The sequence below is a fragment of the Seriola lalandi genome, unplaced genomic scaffold (assembly GCF_002814215.2).
Source record: "Seriola lalandi dorsalis isolate HSWRI2012SDOR001 ecotype SW California unplaced genomic scaffold, Sedor1 jcf7180002054922, whole genome shotgun sequence".
NCBI lineage: Eukaryota > Metazoa > Chordata > Actinopteri > Carangiformes > Carangidae > Seriola > Seriola lalandi.
The window spans coordinates 152983-164687 of NW_019525474.1; the positions used below are offsets into that span (position 1 = coordinate 152983).

Below are 11705 nucleotides of genomic sequence, written 5' to 3' on the forward strand. Positions count from 1 at the left end.
CCCCCTCCCCCACAGATGTACTGTTTGTTGAAGGAGTGGCCTCTGATGGAGCCCGAGTCGGCTCTGGAGTTGTTGGACTGTAACTTTCCTGATCCAATGGTCAGAGAGTTCGCTCTACGCTGCCTGGTGCAAGGCCTAACGGACGACAAGCTGTCGCAGTACCTGCTGCAGCTTGTACAGGTACGAGTCACCTCCTGGTACAAGTCACGAGTCACCTCCTGGTACAGGTACAGGTACGCCTCCTGGTACAGGTACGAGTAGCCTCCTGGTTCAGTCACAAGTCGCCTCCTGGTACAGGTACGAGTCACGAGTCGCCTCCTGGTACAGGTACGAGTCACCTCCTGCTGCATGTGTGAGACTGGGACTGTAGTTTGTGTAAATTGATTGTTCAGTATTATTAATGATGATCAGTGTTTGATTGAGTTCATGACTCTGACACCTGTGAATGAACAGGTATGGGAGGGGCAGAGGAAGGTGTTACCTCCTACCTGTCTGGCTTGTAACGTAGCTGGTAACGAGCTGTCGTTTGGGACCGCTCAGCTGAGAAATGATGAGGCTTTTAAGTAACGTTGGGAACAGCTTCACTCCCTTGCTGACAGGAAATACGACTCCTGTCCTGTCAACACTGATATCCTGCAGCTTGTAGATCTGCATGTGCTGCCTTCTCACTAACAGACATGAGATCTACTTCACAACACCTCCATGACAGTGAAAAACAGCACCTTTAATCTAATATTTGTTTATTTCTCACTGCTGTTTTATTTATTACTGGAAGTTTCCATGGTCTTTCACTGGCCCAGTCCCTCCAGCCAATCGCTGTGGCTATTGTAAGCACAATTGTCCATGAGAAGGGACGTCAGCCACAGAAACTTTGTGAAGAGGATTCAAGAGAAAACATTCAGTTTGACTGAGGACTTTCATTGGTCTTAAAGTGCAGGTCAGCTCTTCCGTGACCTCCAGTTACCCATAACACCTTTCTCTGCGTAGGTCATCATAGGAAAGACAGAATTGGAATGACACCCTCATGTACCTGTAACGTGACTTATACACAAGTCACCTGTTCTACCTGTTTGTACCATGTGACCATATTTATATAATTAAACTGCTGACTGCTGATCAACGCTCTTTCAGCTGATTTGCTTTGAGTGTCAGGAGAGAATCTAAATTGTGTCTGCAGGTGTTGAAGTATGAGATGTACCTGGACAATCCTCTGGCTCGTTTCCTCATAAAGAAAGCTCTGACCAATCAAAGGATAGGACACTTCTTCTTCTGGCATCTCAAGTGAGTGACATGGCGTCTGGAGTGAAGGAACAGTTCAAATCAGTAAAGTTTACCTGCGTGTCTTTCCTGTTCACCTGTGCTTTCTGTTTTCACAGGTCAGAGATGCACAATAAGACAGTGTCCCGTCGCTTCGGTCTGCTGCTGGAAGCTTTCTGCAGAGCCTGTGGCATGTACCTGAAACACCTGAACAGACAGGTTAGCACTGACACACCTGAACACACTGAGCACTGACACACCTGAACACATAGATGAATGATGGATCTTTTCTTTCCATGTTTGTGTGTGTGTGTGTGTCCGTGTGTGTGTGTGCATGCGTGTGTCTGTGTGTGTGTGCGTGCATGTGTGTGAGTGTGTGTGTGTGTGTATTTGTGCGTGTCTGTGTGTGTGTTTGTGTGCGTGTGTGTGTGTGTGTGTGCGTGTGTGTGTGTGTGCGTGTGTGTGTGTGCGTGTCTGTGTATGTGTGTGTGTGTGTGTGCAGGTTGAGGCCATGGATAAACTGGTGAACCTGACCGACACACTGAAACAGGAGAAGAAGGACGAGACACAGAAAGTATGAAAACGCAGACTGTCTTTGTTTCTCTGCTGAATGATGTCATGAACTGTGATTGGCTGATGGTGACATGTTGCTGTGCTGTGATTGGTTGTCAGACTCAGATGAAGTTCCTGGTTGAACATATGTCTCGTCCAGATTACATGGAGGCTCTGCAGGGATTTGTGTCTCCTCTGAACCCTGTTCACCAGCTGGGAAACCTCAGGTAACCAACTAACATACTGACTAATTAACTGACTGACTGACTGACTGACTAATTAACTGGCTGACTGACTGATGAATTAACTGACTGACTCACTGACAGGTTGACTGATGAATTACCTGACTGATAGTAAAGTAAATCTGTGTCTTTAGACTGGAAGAGTGCCGGATCATGTCCTCAGCGAAGCGCCCCTTGTGGTTGAACTGGGAGAACCCCGACATCATGTCCGAGCTGCTCTTCACCAACAACGAAATCATCTTCAAGAACGGAGACGGTAGCTAGCTCGGCACTAACGATAACGTTGATTTCAGTATCTAACTGTGCTAACAGCAGAACTCTCCCGGGGGGTTGTGGGTAATGTGTTGCAGACCTGCGTCAGGACATGCTTACTCTGCAGATCATTAAGATCATGGAGAACATCTGGCAGAACCAGGGCCTGGACCTGCGGTGAGAACCCGTGACATCATCAGCGACTGTAGCTGTGACATCATCACACACTTGGCTAACCGAGCGCGTGTGTGTGTTTAATGTGTGTCAGCATGCTGCCGTACGGCTGCCTGTCCATCGGGGACTGTGTGGGTCTGATCGAGGTGGTGAAGAACAGTTTCACCATCATGCAGATCCAGTGTAAAGGAGGCCTGAAGGGGGCGCTGCAGTTCAACTCCAACACCCTGCACCACTGGATCAAAGACAAGAACCGGGGGGAGGCGTCAGTACCTGTCTGTCCTCCTGTCTTTCTGAACACCTGTCTGTCTGTCTGTCTGTCTGTCTGTCTAAACACCTGTCTCCAACACTCTCAGGTATGACCGGGCCATCGACCTGTTCACCCGGTCCTGTGCAGGTTACTGCGTGGCGACGTTCATCCTGGGAATCGGAGACCGACACAACTCCAACATCATGGTGAAGGAGAACGGACAGGTGAGTCAGTCCCCCGTCGATCCGGAAACCGGTCTAGAGCTTCCTCCTGACTCCTCCTCTTCCTCCTCCAGTTGTTCCACATCGACTTTGGTCATTTCCTGGATCACAAGAAGAAGAAGTTCGGCTACAAGAGGGAGCGAGTTCCCTTCGTCCTGACGCAGGACTTCCTAATCGTCATCAGTAAAGGAGTGCAGGAGTCCACCAAGACCAAGGAGTTTGAGAGGTCTCAGCCGCCCTTCACCTGTCTGATGCTGGTCCTGCTGTCTCACTCTCTGTTTGGTTCACTCTCTCTTTACCTGTCTGTCTGTGTCAGGTTCCAGGAGATGTGTTATAAAGCCTACCTGGCCATCCGTCAGCACGCCAGCCTCTTCATCAACCTGTTCTCCCTCCTGTTGGGCTGCGGCATGCCCGAGCTCCAGAGCTTTGATGACATCGCCTACCTGAGGAAAACGCTGGCCCTGGGTGAGACAGACACTGGGGTGGGGGGTGGGGTGTGGTGGTGGTGGTGGACCCTCTGCCTGTCTGTGTCTCTGTCTGTCTCACTGTGTCTCCATGTGTCTATCTACCTGTCCGTGTCTCTGTGTCTCTGTGTCTCACTGTGCCTCCATGTGTTTGTCTACCTGTCTGTGTCTCTGTCTGTCTCACTGTGTCTCACCTGTCTGTCTCTCAGAGAAGAGCCAGCAGGAGGCGTTGGAGTATTTCACCAAACAGATGAACGATGCTCATCATGGAGGCTGGAGCACCAAGATGGACTGGATCTTCCACACCATCAGACACATGCCAAACGAGCACTGATCTATACACATTTATACATAACACACATTTATATATAACACACATTATATATAACACACATTTATATATAACACATTATATATAACACACATTTATATATAATACATTATATATAACACACATTTATATTAAACACACACACCATCAGACACGTCAACGAGCACTGATCTATACACATTAATATATAACACACATTTATAAATAACACATTTATATAAAACACACACCATCAGACACATGTCAGCGAGCACTGATCTATACACACAAGCATACACACGTGTTTACTGCACTATTCTTTGATGATGAGGATGATGAGGATGATGATGAAGGTGTCTGTTGCAGGTTTTATTGTCACAGTGTCGTGTTGGTAGGATGTTTGTCATAGCAACTTGAATCTCAGGGTCATAGGTCAGAGGGGCTGTAGAGAATGCCATAGGCATGCTGAGAAAAGATGATGATGATGATGATGATGATGATGATGTTGATAATGGAAAAAGATGAAAGTGACGACGATGTCATAAATGTCTTCCAGTCGCTGCTACAGTAAGCCTGTTAGCGCTGCTAGCTGCTCTAAATACAGACGGAGCTTTTTAAAAGAAAAACACTTTATTGCTGTATCGTACATTTGAATCAAATTTTATTGCGAATCAGCTGTAACTTTATAAACTGATGTTTGTTTGGAGAATTTAAATGAAACCAGCTTTATTGAAACCAGCAAAGTGAACACTGTGGTCACCCTGAGAGCAATACAACCTCCAATAACTGATCAGTACTTATTATTATATTATGACAATCAGGAGTTCTGACCAATTGGAAGGCAGAGCTGACCAGCTGTGAGGCGGAGACAATGTACTGAGATCAGACCAGAGTGACCAATCATGTTTCTGGTTAAGTTAAAATCAAACAGGATCAAACTGTGATGATAAAACTAATTTCAGAAATATCTGCAGTTTGTACCAACAGGATCATATGACGTTTTTCTCATTGAAATGTAACAAATGTTTTTCTCTGACTTTTTTGTCAAAATTTTATGACATTTCTCAGGACTTGGTTTTATGTTTCCTTCTAAAATCACTGCTTGACATTTGAAATATTGCAGCTCTTTTCTCACAATATTATCATTGTATTTCTGAAGGTTTTACAACTTTTTCTCATAAAATTATGGCTCTAGTTTCAAAATAGTATTTTGACAGTGGTTCCCAAACTTTTCCAACTCAGGGCTCAGGCTGCAAAACATTTAAAAACATTAATTATATATTTTATTTACATCTTTTCACTAAAATTGTTCTGTTTTCCAGATTACTTTTTGTGCCACTTGCAATACCTTCGCAGCCCACCAGTGGTCCCCGGCCCACAGGTTGGGAACCATTGACCTAAGATGTTTATTATTTTAAAATGTAAAGAACATGTTGATTTGTCTTTTGATCTTTTCGGCTGATTAATGGAAAGTTTCTGTCCACAGCTGATCACTAACGTCTTCAACTAAATCAGACGTGAATAATTTCTGATCTGAATTCAGTTTCAACTGATTTTTTGATTGAACTGACATATCATGGAGTTTTATCAGGGATCAAAGTCTTGAGACGACAATCTGAACCAATCAGCTGCTCATTAGCCGTTAGCTGGATCAGCTCTTTGTTAGCATCTTGTGCACAGCTTCTGATAAATCATGCAAGGCTAGTTAACACTACTAGCTTGTTAGCTGAGCTGGTGCACTCTAACCCATAGTAAGTTATTAGTTAACTCAGCTGTTGCACTGGAACAATAAATTGTGACTAGGTTGAGTTAGCATAGCATAGCATCAGTGGAAACTCCTACCCTCTTTCATTGGCTACCAGCCTTCGGGGGCAGGGTTTCACTCAGACGGGTAAAGGGTGATGATGCCCATTTTTTAAATGTGAAGGTCTGTTTCTGTTCAGGTCAGAGGTCAGATTAGGCCCTGCCCCCACACCTGTCAGTAACCATGACAACGTGTGCAGTGGTCTAGTCCTGAGCCCCTGCTGCATGCCGATCCATTTATTGATTTATGACATCATCGACTGTGCTGGTTACCATAGTGATGAAGTGAGCAGACAAGATGTGTTTGTTTCCATGTGATTAATATTATTGATTGTTTTGTTAACTGATGTATTGATGATTGATTAATGTAACTGATGTGATCAGTTTTTTAATGTTGAATATTGATTTGTGATAACTATTGATCCTGTTTGATTCTAAGAGACTTTTTATCAGTTTTTTCTCTCAACCTTTTGTCTTTATGATGATTTTTTTCTAAAAATGTTACGAGGATTAACTGCAGAGCGACGCCCACGGACAGCTGCTTCAGCCAATCAGAAGTCCCATAGAGCCTCCAAGCCCATATATGGTTATAAAGCTTTGTTCTGACTTTTTAAACTGAACTTTACAACATGTCACCTGGGGGCAGGGCCTGATGTGTGACATCACACTTCAGGATCCAGGTGTGAAGCACTTATTAATGTCCGACTGCCAGTGTTTTCATGGATTATCCTTTTATTTCAAAATAAAAGCTCAACAGGTGTGCCGTGTTTTGTTTGAGCCACAGTCAGGACTCACCTGCGACAGGTATGTACTTACAGGTAGTTTCTGTTTGGAGTCATTTTAAACAGAAGCATCTTCACCTCTCTTCACACATCAGGAGCTGTGTCATTCACTTATCTGTAAAACTGAAAAACCAAGGCCTTTATATATGAAGATTTTAAATTGGCGTCCTCTGGTGGACTTAAAAAGCCACAACATATGTATGAATATGAGAATGGAAGTGGTGATGTAGTGATGGTGGAAGTTAACTGAGGACAAAACTGAAATCCTACTGGTTGGCCCCAAAACTATAAGAGAAATGCTGTTAAATCTTAGGTTACAAGTCTTGGCATTATCTTGGAGGTGCCAGAAGGTGACAAAAACTATTTTTCAACCTTAGAAAAAGCTAAAGTACAGCCATTTATAAACCAAACAGATGCTAAAAGTTTGATCCATGCCTTCATTTCAAGCCGACTTGATTATTGCAATGTACGCTTTACTGGGCTCCTGAAAAAAAAAACACTGAGACTGCAGCTTATTCAAAACTCTGCAGCTCGGCTATTAACCAGAACCAAGAGTACCAAGAGCACATCAGTCCAGTTTTGACTGCTCTGCACTGGCTTCCTGTTACAAAAAAATCACTCTTCTCGAGGTTCAGAAAGCTTACTTTGGCAACTACTGTGGCTGTGGCTGTGGCTGTGGACGTGGACGTGGACGTGGACGTGGACGTGGACAAAAGGCTCAGGTGCAGGACGAGAACAAAGACACTCTGGCACAAGACCAGGGGAACACAGACTATTTAAACACATGGAGGGAAATAGGGGACAGGTGGAAACACTTAGGGCAATCAGACTGACACATGAGGAAGGGCAAGTGACCTGAAACGAGAGGAGAATTACTTTTCAAAATAAAACAGGAAATGACAGGACAAGACAACCTCACCACACTGTGACAAGATCAATGCTTTTAATGTTTTATGTTCATTTTACGTCTCTTCTTTTTCTTTTCATGTGAAGCACTTGGTGCAGTTCATACTTTTGTTGTAAAGCACTTAGTGCTACATTTCTGTATGAAAGGTGCTATACAAATAAAGTTTACCATTATTGTTATTTGTTTACCATTGGGTTTATTGTAATTATTCAGTCCTGTGAAAACCTTAAGGACTGTACACTGCTTTCCAAACATTCCCTCAATCCACAACATGAATGTTAAATTTATCTTTGACCTGCCTGAGGTTCATCATCACTCTGATTCTTAATCAGCTATGCTGTGTTTCACGGTCATGTGAACAGACTGGAGATCAGTTTTATATCCAGTTTCCTCCTTCTGCTTCCCACCAAACCAGTGTGACCACACACTGCCTTCAGGTGTCTCTGTAAAGTCAGGAACACTCAGCTCTTGGAGGACAAATCAGTGACTGTGACAGTAAACACTAAACACAGCTTGCAGTTTCCCTGCAGCGCCTGAACTTCAGGATCAGCAGCCATCAGAAATACCAGCTGCTGATGAATCATCAGTCGTCAGGGCAACACTGTACCACAACACTGTAACGCAACACAGTGACAACACTGTAACATCACTATAACAGCACTATATGTCTCTTTAACTGTCACATGTTTCAGTTCAGACAATTCTTAGGCTTCAGAGAGGGAGCAACAATAAAACAGACACAAAAAATAAAAATAAAAACAGACATAATTAAATAAAATTAAAACAAATGGAAAAAAAAAAAAGACAGGAAAGAGAAGATTAGAAACAGGATGAACACCCAGATCTACACTGTTAGTAATATCATATAAACCACAGCAGTAATGTGATCAGCAACGTCTGTGGAAAGTCCCAACTCTTTACTTTAACTTTAACATCAACAGCCAATCAGAAACAGAGCTGCTTATGATTCATAAATTACCAGGCCCACCCCTTTGTTTACACTGAGAGCCAGGCTCAGGACCGGGAGGTTCCAGGAGAGTCAGCTGAGACTGATGAGAGAGACAGCTGCGCCACCCGCTGGTGACACCTGGAACTACAACAGTATTAACATTAGTAGATAGATAGATAGATAGATAGATAGATAGATAGATAGATAGATAAAATTATATAGAGTTATCTAGTAAACGAGCTGTTGTCAGATATTCACACACACTGATCTGGAGTCTGTTGGGTTTATCTCATGTTATTGTGGAGTTCTGTAAAGACAAAGTGATGTTTATAAAAATATAAGAAATAAATCTTTATATAAATTTAACATTTATAGAATAACAGCTTCAGTTTCCTCTGTGAATTGTTTCAATGTTAAATTAAATTAAATTTAATCAGCTTTTACTTTTTTCTACTCTGAAACGTTAAACTAAAAAACGCGATAAAAAAAATACAATTTTACCTTGTCCCTTTTCCCTTCCCGTCGTCCGCCGCTGCAGCACATGCGCAGTGACAGCAGCTGTAACCTCGCCACAGCCGCATGAGTAGAAACAGAAGAAGGAAAAAATAGAATAAGTGAATAAAGGTGAATAAAGAGAGGGTGACGGAGGAGTGATGAACCAGCTGGAGCGGTAAGACTCACAACAAACCGGTAAATTAACGGTAAACTACCGGAACACTGACAGCTAACGGCTAACAGTTAGCCTCAGATTACAATTCACCGGATAAAGTCAGACTCTGTTTAAATACTGCAGTATTTTAGTGTTGTAAAGGTACTTTTACTGCGACCTGCTCAATGAGTGCAGACTTTAAATGATGTTAATTTCTGTTTGTTGTTTAAATCAGTGTCAGTCAAACTGGAGTTAAAGTTAGATTTATTAAGATCTGAATGTTCATTGACATGTTGTGGTTAGTTTGTGAAAGCAGCATTTATTCACACTCACAGAAGTTTCTCTGTTTCATGACTTACTGCTTGATCGCTTTCATTTTTCCACAGTTGTAATAATACTCATTAGCATATTAAAGGTGAGTTAGGTGTATTGACACTCAGTAGCATATTAAAGCTGGTCCAGTTGTAATAATACTCAGTAGCATATTAAAGGTGAGGTAGGTGTAGTGACACTCATTAGCATATTAAAGGTGGTCCAGGTGAACACCATGCATGAGTATGAATCTACTCAAGGCAGCAACAACAACTCTCATGATCCAATGCTCCTTCACAGAGTCTTTAGTGATTTTCATTCAGAGCCCCCTAGTGTCAGAAGTGATGTACTATGGGTTTAACATTATTAATTCACCCTGTGGTCTAATAATTAAACTGTCTCTGATCAATACATGTATTGATCAATACATGTTTCGATCTAATTATCACAGATACAGAAGTTAATACAGCTCAAGTGTCGCTGGGTGTGATGCTCACAGAGACACTTCCTGTTTGTGTTTCAGTCCAAGAGACGAGGAGGACCAGGAGGAGTCAGAGTGTTGCTATGACAACGGTGACGGGACCAACAATAACAACAACAACAACCGACGCAAGGTTTCAATTTCAATCTTATTTAACGTCACCAGATCATAACAGACCTGTCTGTCTCTCTACCTGTTTGTATTCCTGTCTGTCTGCCAGGTGTGTCCAGGTGCAGGTGAACATTAACCTGTCTATCTCTCTACCTGTCTGTCTGCCAGGTGTGTCCAGGTGCAGGTGAACACCCTCTGCAGTATAACTACACTTTCTGGTACAGTAGAAGAACTCCGAGTCGTCCTGCTAGCTCTCAGAGCTACGAACAAAACATCCGACAGATTGGCACCGTGGCATCGGTACACACACACACACACACACACACACACTAGGGTTGTCACGATACCAAATTTCTGTTTCGATACCGATACCAATATGTATTTCGATACTTTTCGTAAAAAATATTTCATTATATTATGTATTGCCTTAATTGGTTATTTAAATATTTAAAGAATGCAATTTAATCTTAAAAATATATTTTTAAAATATATTTATTAACCATGGACATGTTTTAGCTCCCTGTATGCAGGCCACTGTAGGTTTACTACTGGGCTGGGAGGGGCTTTGTACTTCTTTCATTGACATTACAGTGCAGTGAACAGGTGAACAACATTATCACCTGTCGTTCTTGACTGAAGTTTCGGAACAAGTCCGCATGGTTGTCCTTTAAATGTTTCGACAGGTTTGAAGTGTTGGCTCCTTTTGCGAGACACACTTTGTAGCATCGCTTGCACTGCGGTGCTTCTGGGTTCAGTGGCTCGCCTTTATCGTTCGGTTTGAACCCGAAATATTTCCACACCGAACTTCGGGCCCCATTTTAACCACAAGTTCGGGCTTTTTTTGCAGCTGCCATCTCTATCTACTGTATTTTCTTCAACCCACTCCGTCTGTCTAAGACGCGACTTGTCGTTTCTCTCTCCTCCTCAGTCTAAACATGCGAGTGCGCGTGGGAGGCGGTTTACATCCTCTCGGGCAACTACGTCACACTCGCTGGCCTCGCTGTGCTTAAAGAGACAGGCTCCAATTTACCAATTCATTTGCATTCAATAAAGTGAAATGAAAGTACCGTTTGTTTTTAAATGCTGGTATAGTACCGTTTTCAAAACTCTAGTATCGCGCTACTATACTGGTACCGGTATACCGTGCAACCCTAACTCAAACACACACACACACACACACACACACACACACACACACACACACACACACACACACACACACACACAGAGCACTTGATTAGGAACGCCTGAGCACCTGGTTGTTCACCCATTCTCCCATCATGTCAACAGAGAGAGGATGTTCCCAGTGTTAGAGTGGTGTTCCTAATAAAGTGCTGTACACTCAGAAAAACCTGTCATCATGTTGAGGTGAAATACCACTGATCAATCAACAGGTCATCAATAGATAAATAAATCAGTGTCACAAACAGTTTATCACCCCTGACGTGTGTGTGTGTGTGTGTGTGTGTTTTCAGGTGGAGCAGTTCTGGAAGTTTTACAGTCACCTTGTGCGACCAGGTGATCTGAGTGGACACAGTGACTTCCATCTGTTCAAGGAGGGAATCAAACCCATGTGGGAGGTAACGACACGATACTACTACTAATACTGTAATAATATTGCAGTAATAATACTGTAATAATACTGTAGTGTCTCTGTAGAAATACTGTAATAATGCTTTAATAGTGTAGTAATAATACTGTAGTAATAGTACAATAGTGTCACTATAGTAATACTGTAACAATACTGTAATAATTCTGCAGTAATGATGTGGTAATATTGTAGTGTAACTGTAGTAATACTGAAGCGTTACTGTAGTAATACTGCAGTAATACTGTAGTAATAATGCTATAGTGTTACTGTACTGTGTGTTTTTGGGATATCAGACAATGAAAAAGTTCTTCAAAGACAAAGTAAAGAAATCACCGTCCTGTCTGTCAATAACCAACGACAGCACTACTGAGCAGTAATAACCCCCCCACCCCCACCCC

The 11705-nt window shown here is 42.7% G+C and overlaps 2 protein-coding genes across 3 annotated transcripts in view; both read left to right on the forward strand.

The window, feature by feature from the left end:
• The window catches only part of LOC111673607 (phosphatidylinositol 4,5-bisphosphate 3-kinase catalytic subunit alpha isoform), a 19414-nt gene extending 13130 nt beyond the window's left edge, over positions 1 to 6284 (forward strand). For both annotated transcript variants that reach the window (XM_023431425.2, XM_023431427.2), the window contains 12 exons: positions 16 to 180; positions 1178 to 1281; positions 1377 to 1476; positions 1760 to 1831; positions 1930 to 2036; positions 2186 to 2307; positions 2402 to 2480; positions 2572 to 2742; positions 2834 to 2951; positions 3023 to 3174; positions 3265 to 3413; positions 3622 to 6284. In XM_023431425.2, the coding sequence (XP_023287193.1) occupies positions 16 to 180; positions 1178 to 1281; positions 1377 to 1476; positions 1760 to 1831; positions 1930 to 2036; positions 2186 to 2307; positions 2402 to 2480; positions 2572 to 2742; positions 2834 to 2951; positions 3023 to 3174; positions 3265 to 3413; positions 3622 to 3746 (1464 nt within the window). In that variant the 3' untranslated portion in view covers positions 3747 to 6284. The remainder of the gene's footprint in view (positions 1 to 15; positions 181 to 1177; positions 1282 to 1376; positions 1477 to 1759; positions 1832 to 1929; positions 2037 to 2185; positions 2308 to 2401; positions 2481 to 2571; positions 2743 to 2833; positions 2952 to 3022; positions 3175 to 3264; positions 3414 to 3621) is intronic.
• Positions 6285 to 8674: 2390 nt separating this feature from the next.
• Positions 8675 to 11705, forward strand: part of eif4e2rs1 (eukaryotic translation initiation factor 4E family member 2 related sequence 1) — a 6465-nt gene continuing 3434 nt past the window's right edge. The window contains exons 1-4 of the mRNA XM_023431431.2: positions 8675 to 8833; positions 9648 to 9738; positions 9885 to 10016; positions 11192 to 11296. Of these exons, the coding sequence (XP_023287199.1) occupies positions 8817 to 8833; positions 9648 to 9738; positions 9885 to 10016; positions 11192 to 11296 (345 nt within the window). The 5' untranslated portion in view covers positions 8675 to 8816. The remainder of the gene's footprint in view (positions 8834 to 9647; positions 9739 to 9884; positions 10017 to 11191; positions 11297 to 11705) is intronic.